The sequence below is a fragment of the Limanda limanda genome, chromosome 3 (assembly GCF_963576545.1).
Source record: "Limanda limanda chromosome 3, fLimLim1.1, whole genome shotgun sequence".
Classification (NCBI taxonomy): domain Eukaryota; kingdom Metazoa; phylum Chordata; class Actinopteri; order Pleuronectiformes; family Pleuronectidae; genus Limanda; species Limanda limanda.
In genome coordinates this window covers 11,007,147-11,027,139 of record NC_083638.1, presented here as the reverse complement: position 1 = coordinate 11,027,139, position 19,993 = coordinate 11,007,147, and the positions used below count along the sequence as shown (strand labels likewise).

Below are 19,993 nucleotides of genomic sequence, written 5' to 3'. Positions count from 1 at the left end.
GGCATCGACATCATATCTGTAAAACGGTCCCTGCCATGAGTCATGTGTGTTTTGGACAGTAAGAATGACAACACTGAGAAACCATTTTGGTATTATGAAACTTTCCTTAAATCTGACAATGAAAACCCATGAGTAAATGATTCCCTTTTTGTTATATACTTATTTGCTTACACACAAATGCAGATAAAATGAACAGAGACAACACAAGACACCAGGTGAAGAGCCAAAGTCAACAAAAATGGAATAATTAGATTGTGTTGCTTCCACTAGTCTTGTGCTCATAGACAAGGTGGTGGGAAAAAATAAGCTAAATTGAGGCTACTAAGGCACAGTATTCTCTTAATGAGGTACAGGAGAATGGACACTCCTTGACAGAACTGGTAATTGTTGACGACAAGCAAGAGGAGTAACAGAAAAAAGGAGCAAGTCATTATCAGTTAATGAACTTTTAGAGAATGTTTTCTATTGCTTGATAGTGTAAAAGGGTATGTTATATGTTCATATTCTGTCATTTTCTTTAAGTGCATCTGTTTTGATTTTCTGTCTCGGCTGTATAGTCTGCATTTCAGAAAATGAATAATACAGAAGTTCTGAAAATCAATGCAGACCAATCCTCGTCAAAAGCTGCAGAAGAACAAGTGTACTTAGGGAACTGGACTTGCTTGCATTTTACCTCCTCATGAACTGAACAAGCCTCTTGGATGAGAGGTGAAACGTCTTCAATTGTCCAGCAACAGTAGAATGTTATTTCTGAAATATATTTTGTCACTAGAGATGCTGCACAATCAGCACATTAAAGTCAATTTCTACTGGACATTTAACAACACAAATGTCAGTAGTTACCCACAGATAATTAGGTGCAGTCCAAAGATTTAAATATTTGCATTGATTACTCAAATCACACTTGAAACACTTTCACAACCTTTCAAAGATTTTGCAACATTGTTTAAACCATGTGTGAAAGTTACTTTGGTGGCAACAAATGACGAGAACCTTACATGACTGTCTGCTGACAAAACAGCAATAGTAATTAGTGCTTGCAAGGTAAAGACCTTTCAAATCCATCAGTTATTTAACAGCAAGAACCGAGCATACACTAACGATGGAGTGTGAATAATCAGGGAATGAAAAAAGTAAATTGTTGTGTCTAAATGCCATGTCTAGAGTGTGTTAATGATAGGGAGTTATGCACAGAGCTTGCAAATCACAGTTTAATTCTAAATCTGTGGATGTACAGCAGGAAGAGAAGAAAGGTAAAACCGCCTGATTTATGAGTGGAAACCTACTGTCGACCACCTGGAATCCGCTCATCAGTGAATTGGAAATTTCGAGGTACTCAGGCAATCTGACATCTTGCTGTGTTTATTACAATTATACATGCATAACTGCACTTCAGTGGACGGAGTCTGGAGGAGGCTGGGAGTTAGGATGTAGTTGGATTCAGTAACTCAAGCAGCTGGACAAACACCAACAAGGTATTGTTCTCGCAGACAAACCTGAACAAAAAACAGAGGGTTTCAGTCCACAGGGTGATGCCTTGAAGGTTTTGTTACACTTCCGGCTTGCTTGGGTGTCTTTGCTCCCATAAGGTACTATCTCCATGACAACCACATTGGCCCTGGGTTTGGATAGCTGATGATCCAGTAAGCTTTGGGCTGATAGCGATGGTGGAAGAGAAGAGAGAGGCGTTGATTGATAAGCAAAGCTGCCTGCCTCAGGCTCTACTTGGCTCTGACAGGGACAAAACAGCAGTCTGCTGCGGCTGCCACTGACATTTGTTATAAATCATTGGCAATTTCATCAGTACAGAGAGAGAGAGAGAGACAGAAAAAAACTGAGCGAGAGGGGGAAGAGTGACAAAAAAAGAGAAATAGACACCTGTATCTTAACATTGTTTACTGCATTTGTTTTTTCTTTGAGCTCAGCATCCATGCACCATCCTTCTCCTTTTCACTTTCTGTCTTGGTCTTATATGCCTACCTAAAAACACCTGCTGGCTATACGGTATGGAACCATATCACAAAGCACAAGGTCAGAACAGCTCAACTTAAAATACCTGTGCTGTGCCTCACCTTGAAGGTTCACTTCACACAAATAAAAAAGTACATTGTCTGCTGGGATTTGATATATCTGAGATTTTTGTAGCTATGTTATTACAATGAATGAATGGTGAGGTTTGTTTGACATAGCTGGACCTTCGCCTTAGCTTGGCAAGATAAGAGGAACGTTTCTATTAATTAATGCCTGTTATATTATTTAGAGTCTAAAATAACCTATCATACTGACCAGTGCCATCAGTACTTAAGACAATTATCAAGATTTTCAATTTCAATTATTATATTAGCCTTTGCTTTGACACTTGGAATTTAGCTAAGATGCCTCTCATTTCTCTTCATTATCTTTGAGACGTCGCTGCACCTTGACTTAATGCACCTGTAGTACATTTCATTTTACCATTGGACATTATTCGGAAAAGTCGGTAGTAACAACGTAATTGGGCCTGTACCCTTAAAGTGCCGGGTTCGGTACCCTACACTACTCCTGAGAGATGGCCACATTGCCAAACTTAAAGGAGCCTTGAAACGCGAGCTGACCAAGAACCCCATGTTCACCTTAGCATCGCTACGAAGATGTAGAGATGTGAGAAACTCAGGGGACATCAACAACTACAGCAGGTGTGGCAGACATAAGCCCCTCTCCAGAGACATGAAAAGCCTTCTTAGCAGTTTGAAAAAAACATACACCTAAAGGACTCGGAGACCGTGAAAACCATGATTCTCGGATCCGATGAAACCAAGATTGGCCTTAAGTTGAGGCGTCATGTCAGAACGAGACCAGATACGATTTATCACCTGCACAATACCACCCAAAATTTGAAGCATAGTGGAGGCAGCATGATGCTGAGCAGAATAGTGTTAGTGGCAGGGATAGGGAAATAAGTCAGGGTTGAGGGAAGGCTGAATGGAGCAATGTATAGATATATCTGTAATGAAAACCTGGTCCTGAGCGCTCAGGTACTCAGACTGGGCTGGAGTTTCACCTCCCAACACACAGCTGACTTGACCCCTTACACACAGCCAGGAAACTACAGAAGTAGCTCAGGAACAACTCAGTGAATTTCTGTGGGTGGTTGAGCCAGAATCTTGACTTGAACCTAATCAAACGTCGGAGATCTGAAAATAGCTGCCCATCACCTGTCCCAATCCAACCTGACAGAGCTTCAAAGGGTCTGCAGAGAAGAACACTCTTCTCAAATCTTGATAAAGCTATAACGCAGGTGAGCTGTTCTGTGTTTCTGTTTGGTGATGTTTATTTATCTCTGTTTGGGTATTCAAATAGATCATTTAAGCATACTAAAGTGGATGTCAACTCCTTTACCCCCTTTCATCATGGAAGTACGGAGCCTTCAGTCTTGGAAACTGGGACAAAACAAAAGATAATGACTTAAATCTAATCAAAAAGATGGCATAAGAAAGATCCAAAACAGTCATCTACAGAGCCATCGTGAACTGTCAATGTGTGAAGTTGAATTTGCACATGAAAGCACAGGGGTTTAACATTAAATGTTTCATTATTTGATTCCACTACACTGCCGGGAGAAGATCAGAGACTTTCCTCTTTCCCTGATCTATTTTGGTGCGCATCATTCCCCCCCTCTCTAACACCTGAGACAGATAATTATCCATTAAAAAAATGAAGAAGTCCTACATTTTGTCATTTCTTTCCCAGCAAGATGTTTTTAAAATGTGACACAGCAGAGTGACAAGCTGGAAGGCCAGTGATCATAGTAATTACCTAGAAAATGGCATCAAGTCATCAAGCACAGTTTTAGCACTCGAGGGCTATTATATATTTATTTTAGAAGGAGCCATCTTCTTTGAAGTCGAACCCTTTACGGTGTGCACTATTCAAACTTAAACACACCCACACCTAATTTATTCACAGTGTCTCCATGTGGCTATTTTTCACAGGCACAGATGGACTATTCTTTGAATGTTTCATGAAATGATATGGGATCATCTTTTAGTTCAGCCCGTCTGTGTCATGGACCGAGGCTTCACATAATCACTCACCTTCCTGATAAATCATGTCCCCTCTGCTGCAGCCCAAACACCTTCTATTGTCAGAGCTGCGGCTCAGCTTGCTGGAGAGGCTGATGGATGATTTACAGGCAGACAGCCCCTTCGCTCTAAAACCTTCCTGGGTGGATAAGCCTTGTTCATTAACCCTCTCCCAGTCCTGAGAGCGTGAGGGTGGTCTGGGTTACACTTTGTCCATGTAGGATGAAGAGAACAATAAGGATAGATGTTATCCAAGGGTCACTTCAAGTGTCTGTATCTCTGCTGGCAGAGCAAATAAGGGTTTTTGTCCTATCTTCTCAAAGCCTCCCACTGTAGTCTAATCTAAGTCAGAGAGCTAAGGATCTATGGCTTAATCCTGAAGAGTTCACGAAAGACCATCCTACTGTTCTTCAACCCTATTTTAAGACAAACAGGGAGGGACTCTTATCAAACGCTGGATCTTTTTGAATGTATAACTGCAAATGTTGAAATGAATGATCCTAAAAGCATTTCAGATTGGAATAACGCAATATAACCCGAATTCTACTTCGGAATTATGCTAAAGTAATTATGCCATGGAATGAAATGGTTAAAGTTCCCACAGTTAAATTACTGGTGGTAAGTATTATCATTAGACATTTTAATTATCAAAAAAAAAAGTTCAATTATCATGCTTTTACAAACTCTGGTCAAATACTGTCCAGCATCGACCAAGGCTACAAACAGTCTCCCAGACAAAGGTGTCGCATTAAGTATGAGTGACACTAGTATCCCAGAGATTTGACAAGTGAGTACTTGAGTGACTACATGATTTCAGGGTATGCATCACTATATCTTGTCAGCAAATAAAGACAATACTGTGACTCTATTGATGATCATAACAATTTGGATAATTTGAATCTGTTGTATGTGTTTGGTCTGTACTCTAATGTTAGATGATGCAGCATTTTTTTGGGATTTACTGAATTTAAAAATTAAATATTCTGTGGTAAATAAAAGTTTCACTGAATACAATAAATACTCATCACTTTAAAATGTTATCAAAAGAGTGATACAAATGTATGTATGGACTAACACTGTTCCCGTTTGAAAAGCACTATAGCATTTTTCGGTGTTCTAGTGTAGTTCTCTGAGATATAAGCTCAGTGTCAGAGTGAAAAAAAAAGAGTGAATGGAAGGCAATAAGGGTTTGTGATGTACTCTTGAGAGGTATGCCCACAAGCACACCAGAAAGTACACGGAGCTTTCAGACAGCCTACAGACCTCACTGCTTATGATTTTTTGGAACCCAATGGGCCTGTACCCAGTACCCACTGCTATAAAAGTGTCATTGTCGTCAAAAGAAAATGATCCTCAACAACAATACAAGCTTTGCACCTAGGGAATGATCTTTGAGCAATATTGCTTGCAAATTTGACAAAGTGTCATGCACTTTATTGCATAAAGGCCTATAGCCATGCAATGTAAATAACTGTTGTTGCGTACTTGCTTCAGAAGCACAACATACTCTAATTTATTCACTTGTGATCCTAGCTGAGGCATATTACAAACAAACAAATTACAAGAGACAAGATTTAAGTGTTGAACAGCTACATATGCATATTGTCTTTATTTGTGCTTTTGAGAAAAAATGTTAGGAACTAGTACTAGCATCTGTGTGTGTAACAATGGGAGAAATAGAATTAGGAGCGGGACTCAAATTGAGGGAAATTAGGTAAACATTATAAATAATACAGGAAGCTTCATCCCGGCTCAAACTGCACTAAGATTTTCCCGTGGAAGAAAAAAATCACACTGAAGCAATAAGCAATTTTCTATTATTCTGGTTTTCAAATGTATCAAAAGAAATGTTATAAATTATTATGCTTGGCTAGAGATGCATGCTGACTAGAATCTGTGTGTGTACTAGGGTGAGTATCTGTGTGTGGCAGCCAGCATGTGGACAAATGCAAAACTATCTGTGAAACAGATAGAGACAGCCTCTTTTCTCTTTGTCTGACATTATAATTGCCATTGAAACTAGCCAGGCTAATTACTTCCCCGTTTAGAGAAATAATCAGGTTTGTACACAAATCAAGGCTAGCCACAGACGCTGTGGCCTGAAAACCAAAACAATCATCGTGTCTGCTGAGCCCGATTATTATGTTTTTCCATTTAATCAAAATTTGCATTAAGATTTAAAGCCATCAATTATTCTATCATTTAGTTTTCAAAAGATTATTACACAAATCCGCAAATAATTCATTATATTCTGTCAATCCCTTTTTCTGTTGAACCTGACAGAAATTCTAACCCATATTCCCACTGGACTGGTAATTAGTAAGGCTTGTTTACAAAATATGTTTTACTTTCCCATATCATTTTATACTTCATTAGTAACACTGGATGGAAATTAACTGTCAAAGAGATAATATTTTTAAAACAGAGGCTTGGATTAAATTAATAGTATAAAGCGGAACGTGAAGAAGTCAGTCAACTCAACAAGGGGTAAAAGAAAGCATCAATCAGACCTGGCTTGAAAAGTGAAAAGACAAATCAAGCCAAGGAGGAAGGAGAAAGCACCCAGGCTCCGAGAGCAATCTAAAAAGCCCACAAGGAAAAGGACAGGTGAAGAAGAGCACCAGGAATGACAAGAGGGCCAGAGACACTCACAACAGAGTGTGAACAGACTGCGAGATGGGTAGAGCCTTTTTGCGAACTACTCAAATTCCCTGAGGCAGATGACCCTGCTAACACTCCCCAGCAGAGGATGTCCTTGACATTGACACCTATCTCCCAAAGAAAAAGGTCATGTACGCCATTAAGGCTGTGAAAGGTTGAAAAGGTGCTGGCATAGACTTGATCCATGCTGAGATACTGAAAGCTGACCTTCATACCTCAACAGAGTTGCTCACAGATATCTTTAAACAAAATCTGGGAGAAGGAAGCAATACCAGGAGACTTGGGGGGGGGGGGGGGGGCTATAATCAGATTGTTGAACTTAACCAAAAAGACAACTTGTGGTGGCAACACACTGCTGTCAATACCATCTAAAGTCTTCATACGGTAGTTGACCAAATGTATCCTGCCGTTGATCTGAAGCTGAGACGAGAACAGGCAGAATTCATGAAAGAATGGGCCTTCATAGATTAGATCTCTGCTCTAAAGAACATCATCGAGCAGTGTGAAGAATGGATCACCCCACTAGACATGCATTTCATTGACTTTCTGAAAGCCTCTGACATCTTGCATCGTATCACCCTATGGAAGATCCTGAGAGCATATGGAATCCCTCTAGAAATGGTCACACAGAAGGTAGTGTCCTACAGACAATATAAATGCAACATTTGTCGATAGAAAATCATGTGAATGGTTCACAGTGGAGTCTGGTGCGGAGCAGGGGTGCTACATATCTCCCACTATGAGAAAGACAACAGCCAAAAGGCCGAGTGCCACAGCATGGTGTTGGAGATCAAATGAAATTGAATGTGATCACTGGGGCAGAATGGACTAGGACTGAATCCCAAAGGTTCTTTCCATCAGGGAAAAGGAAGCGAGACTGGCACATAAAAACTCGGTGGCAAACTATGAAAGCTGACTTGAAGGAGATGGACCTAAATAGGGCAAGGCGCAGCATGTGGCACAAGAGAGGTCTCAATGGAGGCAGAGCATAAAAGCTATATATCTCACAAGGGATAAAGAGGATTGAAAAAAAAATGAATTTAAATAATAATATTAAATAAACAGTTTAACACTTTCACAACTGTTACAATAAAATAAAATACAAAATAATGCAGACTTGACTTGCATTTGGATCTGATCGAATATGAAGGAGACATCTCTAGAGAAAATACATGTTTTAGCATTAATCTGTTTGTACTTCAAAGTCTAATGTTTGGCTGCATTATTCATTATTTTATCAGTTCTATCAATCATTGAAGTAAAATTTCATCATCAAATCATTATTGCAGTGAAGCAACTTGATGTCTCACAGCCAAACGCACAGGAGATGATTCAAAAAAATGTCTGGCTATACAAGCACTGAGTGACCAATGGAAAGGTTTTTTTTAAATAATCTTTTTGTCCATGCCCTTTGCCAGCCAGCAGCCATTTCCTTTCCCTTACTCCTCTGCCCTGTATCTGCTTTATTGTAATGCACAACAGTGAGTTCTGACATTCAGAAGGGCCCTGCCAAAGGACAGGCCAGTGGATGCAGTAGAGAAGAGAGGGCCTTAATGGGTTCAACTGGAATGGAGAGCATCTGCTAGTCTCCACAGGCTGGAGGAGTGGGAAATGTCAAGTACGGTTATTATAGAGCAGGCGGCAGCTTTAGGAAATTTAACCTGAATGAAAAACTGTCTGGGACAAAGCACATGCACAAGCTATATCTCCACCTATTAAAGCCCTCGCTAAAGCTATTCACACTCAGATATGTGTAGTATAGTAATGTCAGACACATTCTCAAGCTAACAAGTTAACAAGTTCACTTCACTTGTGTGATAGCATAAATGAGTATTTCATTACATCGTGTTTTCGGTGTATGCAGCCTTCGAACCCTTCAATGTGCCCGGAGATAAAAACTTAATTTAAGGTAAAATTGTCATTTCTTGAATGACTCAGAAAATCATAGGCTTGTGAAGCGTTCGTATATCTGCAGAAGGTCCCAGAGTGAGTCCTTCTTCACAGGATCACTTGAGCTTGTTTGCTAATTTGTACCCTTGAGGATGCTAATCAAAGCTAGTTCCAGACTAATGAAGCTCTTTAGGCCAGAGACACATACAGTACATGGCCTCAAGGCTGCAACATCTTTGAGTGTGTACACGTTGAAGGGAATGCATGTGGCTGTATACAATCAAATGTGTGAATGGGTTGTGTATGCGCATGAAGGGGAGGTATAATAGCCCATCGGACGAGCCCAAGACCCACAATCTGAGGGGAATGCGGCATCAAACGGATACTGCTGCTTGAGGGCTGGCCTTCCTGCTCTGTCGGCATGGAAACTCTTGTTGTTGCACTTAGAGCTTGTGGATCAGTGAAGAGAGACATAGCAGGTGGAGAGAGGCAGCACAAATGACGGCAAGAGAACGCAACAGAGAGACGAGGCAGTTCGAAAGAATGGGATAATTTTATCGCTACAGGCTCGAGTGGTCCTGGGAATCGTCAACAACAGGAGCCTTGGTGTTTGTTCTTGGTTCTATATGAATATACTCCAGGCAGAGAATGACATGAGACCATTTACAGATTGGCCGCTGAGTTGAATTTTAAACGATTCATTATCACTCTTCATCCCTCCTGCCTAAACCCTCTTTTTTTTATCTGAGTCAAGACAGCTTGGTGGCAACCATAGCAACACATGCAAACAGAGATGTTGCTCTTTTCTTTTTCTTTTTTTATTACCAAAACCATCTGCGTGACCAGTTTCAAATGTTACCTTCAATCACAAAACCAGAGTCAGACCACTCTTGTGTGAAAGATAAATAAATGAAAAAATAACACACATTTTTGACAAGATGGTTGCAGATATGCAAGATGAATTGGGGTGCGGGGGGGCTTTACTATAGCTCGTTTTCACACAGAGAAAGAACTCAAGCACCTCCCTTTGTAGACAGCAAAGATATAAAGGGGAGATAGTTCACCTCCCATAACAACAGAATTCCATATAATCATCTCCCCAGCTCTGTCTCTCCCTGACTGCGAGGTGATACGACTGCTAGCGTTGGTAAAAGTGGGAGGACTAGGAATGTGTGTGGCTGGGCCGATAAGGCTGCTGTAAAATTTAATTAGCACAAAGCTAAGAAGAAAATGACTTCATTTCTCATTGCATTATTAACTAGAGTACGATGTAAGAGCCTAGTTTCAATCAATGCACGTAACAGGTTCCTGAGAGAATGGGATCGAGAAACGAAGAGACAAAGGAAGCGAGAGGGGAGATGGAGAAAAAAAACAATGACACATAGGAGATCTGACAAGGACAAAAAAACAGCCCGTTGAGATGAGTATTTAAATACATTCTGGCTAAATTTTCCAACTTTTTGCCCGCCGGCCCTTCTGCATCTGTTCCCTGCACTTAAGGTGCGTGTCAAAGCAGACGGGAGAGACGCAGCAGTGTGCATGTTAAAAGATGAGCTGCGGAGGATCTCAGGAGCGGGCTGAATAGCAATCCCACCTTAGCAGTTTCACCTGCTTCTAGGGGCCTGAGCCAGTGTGAATTGGCTGATTAGGGTCCTTGGCTCGACATGCTGAACACCACTTTCTATTTAACGATCCAGAGCCTTTATTACAGTCCAGCTTCCCCATAATCCAGCTAAAAGTGGATATCTGAGGACACTGATCGGCTTAGGCCTTCGCTAAAAATGTGAGATGTAAAGCGGCGCAACATGGAGCAGAGTGCATGGGTGTCTGTTATCATCTGTTTTGTATTTAGGACTCAGTGGCAACAGTCGGGTGCTGTGTGTGTGTGTGCCTCCAATCTACTCTCATTCATTACACTGAACTCTCCGACCAGTCAAGTGAATATACGGCACACCATTTTACTTTTACTTCACCTACTTACATTTTGGACTAGGCAAGGATTACAGGGCTTTAAATTTTATGAATAAGGGCATATTTGCTAGAGGTGCTTTAAGCCTGGCCTCTTAGCATAACATTATACAGTCACTCTCAGTTTTAACACAACTCGACATGGTTGTGCATCAAAATTCAGCATGTTTCATTAAAAGGGACCTATGAATATTCAGGAAGCAGTACTTCTTTAACTGCACAAGCGGGAGCCATTAAAAGCTACTTTTCATTACCTGTCTTTGTCTCTATGGCAACAAAACAAGTAAACAGCACTGTGATCAAATTCAATGGCATACATGGAAAACCATAACCGGTTTTCAAACATTATCAGACAGAAATATATTTTCTATGAATATATGGGGAATACAAATGTTTTACAAATAAATAGCATCCAGTTATCCCAGATTAGACAGGGCAGGTTCCTGGAAGTCTCTGGTTCAGTCATGAAACTAGTAGAATAAACCTCACACTATTAATCATCAACTACTCAAGAACAGCAGCTAAGTGCCCAGCAGATCAAAATGTATTGTACTAGGCAGCTTTCATGTGTGACAAAGCGTAACTCTGTGTGTATGCACAAGAGAACTCAAGGAAAAGAGAGCAGTTTTTTCAGCAAAATCTGAATAAAGGTGAAAAAAAAGAAATCATCCCCCTCTACTATTCTCATTTACTATTCCACAAGTCTCGCTGCACAGGCTGGACCTAATTACACTAGCCACTTAGTTAAGGTGCCCTCTTGCTCCATCTGTTCAGTGCACGTGCACATGGGCTCAAACATGCAGGCGCGCACACACCCAGTGCAGCACTTCAGACAGACTGACAAAGACAGGTCAAGGTGCACTTTCCCATCTGGATATGCCTTTGTCTACAAGAGCATTTAAACATCCAAACCACCCATCAAGTGTGGTGATGAGAGAGACACTGTGACTGCAAGTGGCCAGATGATTGTGGACATGAATACAGGAAGCAGTACACCTGTCCGAGTCACAGACACAACTAATGCCCCACCCCAGCAGTGGCCCATGACCTCCTGCCCGAGCATCATTAAAACGCAGGGTTTAACCTGATGATTTCTATGCATGTATGCATGAGCCTGTATTTATGAAAGTGGGAGAGGGAACACTGTGTGCAGGAGTGGAAGCAATAATCTGTCACTTTAATGAAAAGCACAGGGACTGTATGTGATGTGCGGATGATATATTATGATCAAATGCAGATAAATCAGCAACTTCCACAGGTACACTTTTACAACAACGACGTGAAGCATCAATTCAAATGGATCCAGGGAGGAGTGCGTCGGTGCCCCTCTTTGTCTTCAGCCCGCTGAAATGATTTAATAACCCCTTGTTTTTCTTCTCATGTCAAGTCTGAGGGAACGCAGCAAGGCCAGGGAGGAGAAAGCAGAGACAAAACAAAGTCAAAAAGTAAAGAGTAGATTCAGGAACTCTGGGAGGATTGGAAGCTTCTCACATAATGGACATTGATGTGAAGAGACAGATGTGAAAGAGGAACGAAAAAGCACACACGCAATCTGCAGGATACAGTAGCCTGCAGTGGAATCCACATATCACAGTCTGTAAGAGGCCCAATCAAAAAGGCAAGCATCTAAGAGCAGACTCCACCAGAGTATATCCCCGCCTCAGGAAGCGGCAGTGTTTCACCAGTGTCTCACATGTGAGCACATAAGACACATAGTTGGGAGCAAATGTATCCTACTTTTTTGACTTTCATTTCAACTTCACACTCTCCCGCACTCTTTCCTAATAATTTTCCGCAGCACAGTTTTGAAAGACACACGTTGAGTCTCAAGTTAAATCTGTTATCAAGTGGCAACCCACTGTGATGTCAACCATTTCGATTGTAAGGATACCGCAGACCCACCCGCACCTGCACTCATTGGATGTCAATATCACAGCATCCACTCCCTGCAGGACCGTATTTACAATTTGAATATCATGCTGTACTGAAGAAAACTAGAAAGACTATAAACTTGCTCGAGTGAGAAGTAGTGTCATTTACTCAGACTCAGAAATGGACTTTTATTCTTGCAACCATTGGACTCGCTCTCTGCTGGTCTCATGTTCGGGAGAATATATGTTTCAAGCACTTCTGCACTGGCTTCACTATCTGGCCCCTGAGTCTACGTCCCTTATAATACACAGTCTATTCCGTCATCTCAGAGTACCATTTGTAAGCCATTTGAAGTCTACACTGAAAAGGTGCTTATGTGAACAAAGGTTCTCACATTATATATAGAAACATATATTCAAAGAGAAAAAAGGGGTCATAAAGTTGACTCAGCAAATGCATTGCACTTGAGATCTGGGTGGAAACCATAACGCTCTTTAGTGCGAGTAAGGAAAAAACATCTCCTGTTTCCATTCGGTAAAGGAGTTCACTGACTTTTTGAAATGACCTTTACATCAATTTCAAGCTCTAGTTCAGAGCTAAAGTATATCACACATGATAATTGTTAGGCCAAGTGTCACTAAAGACATCTCAAGTAATTGCTCCTAAAGACTGAGACATTACCAAGACATTCACAGCTCCAGCTCCTCCCTCCACTCTCTCCATAATGGATCAATCCAGACACACACACACACACACACACACTTAATGTTCCCCTGGCTTGTGCTGTCTTACACACTTGGAGGCTCTCGCTCTCCGTCAAACACAATGCACATAAAGAAGGAAAGAAACAGTGGTTATTTGATCCCCCTCAACATGTGCATGCACACGCCAGCTTGGGAGACAGCAAGGCTGTGATGAGGGCTTGCAAAGAAGTCTGAAATGACAAGACAGAGCCTGGAGAGATGTTTTAGGAAGGACACAGTTAAAAAGCCATGGCTGCTTTATAGATTCAATAAGTCTCTTACACCTGTGTGGCTAACCACCATCGATCCATCATTCTGTGGAGCCCAATCCAATTTAGAGTGTCGAGGAGCCCCAGAGCCCCTCAGCCTTATCCTAACCCAGACCACAGCCCCCACAAAGCCTGCTTACCTTCATCCCCCAGAAGTCTGCGTGTGTGTCTGTGCACTTTGTGTTTGTGTGTGTGTGTGCGCTGAGTCTGCAGACCAAGCTAAACACCTTAGCTGCTGGCTCAAGTTAAAGTGTGCTGAGCCAATTTAGGGGTAGGGAAGGAGAGACGAGACAAGATGAGAGACAGAGGAAGCTAAGAAAACTCAGGACAGGACCTTAACTAAAAGCAAAGAGAGCAGGAAGGAAGAGTAGGCGTAAAGAAGGGAAGGAACAGTGTTCGCACCTTGATGTGCAGACAAAAGGGAAGTAGACAGCAAGGAATTTTTTTATTCCCATTTCTATCGTGAGGCAATCACACTCATCATGAATACGAAGCACTGTAGCCATAATCAAACTAATCTACAGTCTCTCTAAAGTCTTGTGTTGGAGAGCACATCTATCAGCCATCTTATTTGTTTCTGCAGACAACAAACTCGTGCACTTCAGTCTCTCTCGATGCAAAAGCTTGTCGATCCCAGGCATGTTCAGATCGGCCATTCAAATCTCTCCCCTTCACTACTAATTACAGTATCTTCTGGTGCAGATGTTTCTGTTATAACTCTCTTTGCTGCTCCACTGAAGTGTATCAACACCCTTGAGATCAATTATTAAAGGGTATTTAAAACAGTGGGAAAAGAAGGTGGTAGGGCGGTGAGAAAGTGAAAGCAGCTGTTTAAGTGCTTGTGCTGCCGACCAAACGTCATCACCTCTCAACCAAACTGAGAGCACCCTGTGGGCTTCCCCCGATTCCAGCAACTAAACCCAAGGCAATTAAGGCCCGGATCTCCTCGTGAGAATAAGAAGGAAGGGAAACGGGAGTGGAGCAGCGAGGCAGGAGAGGTGGAGAAACTCCATACCAATAAAAGGCAATTATGTTAGGGGAGGGCCATTGTCAGACCAAGAGAGTATAGAAGAAGACAGCAGGGATTTGGGATGGAAGGGAAATGAGGAGGAGTGTTATTTAGGAGGCAGATGGCAGAGAGGGGGAAATTAAGATGAATGGGCACTGAGAGGGCTGAGCTGGGGCTGGGCAGAGGAAAGTAATTAGCTGTGTTTGCTCTGGGAGGCTGGCAGTGAGTATGATGCCTGCAGTGACAGGCTAAAGCCATGAGTGTTATTAGTCAACAAGGCCATGTTTAAAGCTGCCAGCAGGGGGACGCTGGGCTTGCAGCCTTTAAGGACTTTCATACCTGTCCAACCCACGTGAAGTCTTTTTCACAACACGAACACAGAGTGGCATGATTTAAATTTTCCTCTAATTTCCTGTTAATACATTTGCTCTCTATTTAGTGACTGCCTCTCATAAACACTTTTTCTCACAGACACAAACAAAACACATTATTCCTTCTGTTCCGTTACCAACTGGCTCGATATTTCTTCCTCACACCATTTCTCTCCATTTCTTATGTTACAGCCACCTCTATCTGTCTCTTTCCTCCCACCCTGTATATCTCCCTCCCCCTCGTCCCTTTCCAATCTAATTTCAGATAAGTCGTAGCAGAACAACAGAGCAAGGCCCTTTATCATTGCCATCAATGATGAGGGTGGATTGAGCGTGAATAATTTTATTCATGTGTGCCTGTACCCAGCCCACTGGGATTCCAATTACAAGTAATAAGAGGTAATACGGTTACAGCATCATTTTTTTAAAGTGCCTCAGTAATGATTGTAGAAAAACCTTTGACAAGAGAAAAAAGCCGTTGTTTATTCTTAGCAAGAGCTAAAAGTTTAATATGTGTTTGCAACTATGAATAATACAAGACAATTTAATTTGGTATGATTAGTATCCCATCCAATCTTCACTCCTAGGAAGTCACACAGTTAGACACACATACCGTTGGTGCTTCTATATGACACTAGACTCCTTAGGCGCTCTGAGCTACAAGTGGCTTACATCAACTTTACCATGTCTGTATGCTGGATCTCTGTGCACAAATACTCAATGTTCTTCAAATAAATACAGTTTATACATGTAGGTGAGAGATTCAAGAGTAGAAAACATTATTCTCCTAACAAAGTCCTAGGGCACTTACCTTCCTTCATATGAGGTTAAAGAAAATGTTAAAGAGCACAGCTGCATTCAAAAGCATACAATAGGTTTGAACTCAAAACGCTGCAGTTGCTTAACTATTTAAGGAGCCATATCAAACTGAGCCGGCAGAACAGCCCACACACTGCTTTCAAAGAAATCTTGACTCTGCCTTACTCTTAGAGGCGGCTCATGGCACTGCCTCAAACTGTTTCAGCAAAGGAAGGCCTTTCACACTTTCAGAAGGCAGAGGGCAAGGCAAGAGACAAGGTAAAAAAAGGGTAAAGGGACAAATGAAAAGGTCATTGAACACACACACAAAAAAGCAGGACATATGAACTGCTGAGAGGAATTTGCATCACATGCAAGAAGATGTCAAAGGTGGTTTCCCGATAGCAAGCAGAAGACGGAGCTCAGCATGCTTGAGGCTTTAGCCTTGTTAGTTTTTATATTTTACCATGATTAACAGGCCTGAGAACCTGGCGGAAGGAGCCGGGGCTGATCGTCTGATGCTGGTTTTCTGAAAGGAGGGCAGTGAACAAATAATGCCAACATGTACAGAACTAAGTGGGATCAAGAAGATAGTTCAACATTCACTGGCTGAATTAAAGGCTGTGAGGTTCATGAACAAGAGATACTGTGTAAAGGCAAAGCTGTCAATTGCCACTAAAGTTTAATGGACAATCCTTTCACTACATTTATAGATCCCATCTTGGATTCACAGCATGCATTTGTTCTTCCACTTCCTTGATTTAGATTTAAGACAGCCAGGACATAAAAAGAATACGTACTCTCTACTACTGAGATCCAAACATCAAACAGATGTAGGATGTGGATCTCTGGCATCGTGCTGCTAGCAACCATGTGTACAAACACGTAAGTAGTATATTTGACTAACAAAACGTGTTAGTTTGAAGAATAAAACCCCATCAATGCATTTAGTTGACTGATTTTTGAACATCTGTCTGACATCAAAACCTTGTCCACAGTTTTTCCTGGAGTAGGTGTTAAGTGTTAGTCCTTGTCCGTGTATAAAAGTTTAGGTAAAGGATATGAGACTCACCTCTAGGTCTTGGCGCTCTCTTCCTGCGGTCTCTGAATGCAGCTCCTGACTGCAAGGCTTCCAGCAAACTATCCATCACACCTGTCTCATCATTCTCTGAAAAACCCAGGAAAAAAAAGAATGAGGGGGTGTTAGAAGACTGAGGAGTGGTAAACAAACAAAATCAGATAAAGTAGTTTCTTTCTCGTGGTGAGGTTTGCCATACTGATAACACCCATTTGGAACTCATAATGGCAGGCCACAATATAGCCACATAACATGTAATCACAGTTGTTGCGGTCAGCTAAATGGTCAGATAATAAAACATTTCCAGCTGGCTTCTTTTTTACTCTTTCAAAACATGTAATCGTCAGTTTTTCTAAATGTTTTCGTCACTATAGCCTTTAAGCGGATGAAGGATTTCAGTCACTACCTGAATCTCATACGGAAGCTATCAAAGAAACCTGCTGAGCAAACAGCATCTCCCGAATCCCCTTTTAATGCACTGTGTCTAGCCAAGAGAACCCAGATTACTAACCTGAAACTGCTTCACTCAGTTGTTTAGTGGTTTTAAGTACCTTGTTTTAAAGAGGAGGAGACCTCTGCTGATAATTTGGCTCCAAGTAAAAACTATTAGAACAATGAAAACATGAGGAATCCTAAAATATAAACAAACTAAACCTAGCACCTTGGCTAAGAGCCACCGACATCCCGTTTCTGTCAAAGAGCAATGGAGAAACATGTAGATTTTAAGCAAAACTGCTTTATTCAGTATTTTTACCAGAGGGTCTGTTTTTTTTTTAGGAGACCTCTGTGGATAATTCTGCTCAGAAACAATTAGCATTGAAGGAATACAAACCTAAAAATAAAACTGCAATGAGGACAACAACTCCAATGCACATTTGGAATGTTCATTTCTTAAATGAAATGTTGCAAATTTGCAAAATGTAAATGAAATGCAGTTTATGACAATCTTTACTTTATAGAACAAAAAATAAAGACTGAAAACCACAGAGACTGAAAGAAAGGCCCTTCCCATTATTCGTATGGTGTTTCTAATATATTGTAGTTGAACTGTGTGCTACACTTAGAGTCAAAGACAAATTTGGTAGTTTGATGTGGTAAAAAAGTACATTCATTGGTCTCACAGAGGCCAAGCCGTACAGTCAGCCACAGTGTGACTGTTGGGTCCCACCGATGATTTAGTGAAGGGGAGGAGGACATTGCTCTGATTAAGGTCTGTGTGTTTTTCTCACTGTTTCCAGTTTGCCAGACGATCCCTGTGGAACAATAGCACACTGAAAGATAAGACAAACTCAAAAACTCTCTATATTAACGCATGGGACAAAAATCAGACGCAAGCACAACTAACGGCACACACACTATAACATTTTTGGCAAAATTGAAATCCAGTGATAAAATCCCTAATGGTGCAGACAATGACCTGACATACCCGCTTCCTTTAAACATAAAGTGGAAACCACAGTGTAAATGCGAAGCCTCACATATAGGATTATGCTGCACTCACTTTCAAATTGATTAGCTAATGCATTCTTGTACAAAAACACCAAAAAATCATTCCTGACAATGTTGTTGACGGTGTCAGAGAAGGGTTGTGAGGTAAATCATGTGTACAGCGAGGTATTTCAACAAACAAAAAACTTTTACTAAGATTATAGCTACTGTGATCACATTGGAAAAAGACATTGGTACTGGACTTAGTGTCATTGTATTTCATTTATTTTCCCCTGTTTGCTAAGGGAACCAGGCACTTTCCATGGTAACCATATTAAAGTGCCTCTGAACTAGGAAGACAACTCTGCATTGGTTCTCTGTCCACATGGGTGTATAAGCTTTTGATTTGGATTGCTTTTATATTGTTCTTCTTAAACAATGCCTAAAAGTTTTGAATGCGGACCAAAAAAATGTAAATTCAGATATTTATTCCGTTTTTATTTCAGATCAAGTAATGTGAGTGGGAGGCAAGAGTTGATACACTTATGGTGACCACTAAACTACAGTGAAGTGAGAAGATGTCATAAGGTTTACAAATTAATAATTGCTTAAAAAGAATGTGGGATTAAAAAAATCGCAGAGCAATTAAGTTTTACTTCTCCGCACACAGTGATTGATTTAGTCTGCTGCCCTGCGACCTGCCTATTGGCAGCATCACAGATCGCGATTAAATAAGCAATTAAAATCTGTTTATTAATAGAGAAACAGATTAAAACTTATAAATCATAAATTCTCTAAATAAAATATATACGATTCAGATGTATTCACTCATCAACAAGTCACCACAAACACAATGATTGTCATGATGGATCTTGACAACTTAATATGTAAAATGTCCATTAATGCACACAATGAAATCCAAGGCCTCTCATTTGACAATGTCTGAGTGTGTAATCAGTTTCATGTACGCACAGATGTAGATAGTGTTCCTCTATTACCTCTGAAGCTCGTCACCTCTCAGGTGCCTAAAAGCACTTCTCATCTCTTCAACCTAACTACAACTGCTACAGTTATACTGTGACATGGGGCTTGAACACTGTATTAAGCGTCACCATGGTGGGTTTTCTGCAAATTGTCAATCAGCTTAACAGCACATCATCCACATACAGCAAACCCCTCTCTCATTGCTACTGAGGGCAGAAGCTGGGACGACCAGCTAGTCAGCGACTGATTTGATCCATCTGTAGCTTTTTGAAAAGAAAAAATCCTCATCTGCCAATACCTGATTGTGAAAAATGCCTGAAGACTAATCAGCAGTGAACCTGGTCAGTGTTAACGCTCCCCATTGCGATCAGTGGGTGCTGGGGAAAAAAACGCCAATTACCTGAGAAGACTTAAAAAACGCTGATGATGAAAACAGTGATAATAATTGTGTACATAATTGACCATATTCAATTACGGACCATATTCAATTACTGAGATCTTCCTTTATCTACACAACCCTATTCAATTTGTTTGAACATAAAGCATTCTTTTCAAAAATGAGATAAAAACCCAATATAAACTAAATTAAAATCAGCTACTGAGAGCGATTGATTAAATGTAAACAATTACCAACATCAGTGTCAGTCCAATGCATTTGCTAATGGAAAAGAGACAGCCTTGATTTAACAAGTGGCTTTTTGTTAACAGAGAGCTAGTGTTAACTTTAACAACTTGTTGGCTTCATTGTGGGGAACTAACGATATGAGCTTCCAATGTTTCTGCACTCCCCTTCAATACAGCAATGTAACTTGGCACCGTGTTTCAGGAAAGATTAGCTTAGATGATTCATGGGGCAGGGAC

The 19,993-nt window shown here is 41.0% G+C and overlaps 1 protein-coding gene across 1 annotated transcript in view; it reads right to left on the bottom strand.

Moving 5' to 3' along the window:
* LOC132998623 (protein diaphanous homolog 3-like) overlaps positions 1 to 19,993 on the bottom strand; it is a 144,800-nt gene that overhangs the window by 28,941 nt on the left and 95,866 nt on the right. Inside the window, exons 26-27 of the mRNA XM_061068351.1 lie at positions 16,715 to 16,810; positions 16,109 to 16,171 (exon numbers count right to left, since the gene is read on the bottom strand). Coding sequence (XP_060924334.1) covers positions 16,109 to 16,171; positions 16,715 to 16,810 — 159 coding nt within the window. The remainder of the gene's footprint in view (positions 1 to 16,108; positions 16,172 to 16,714; positions 16,811 to 19,993) is intronic.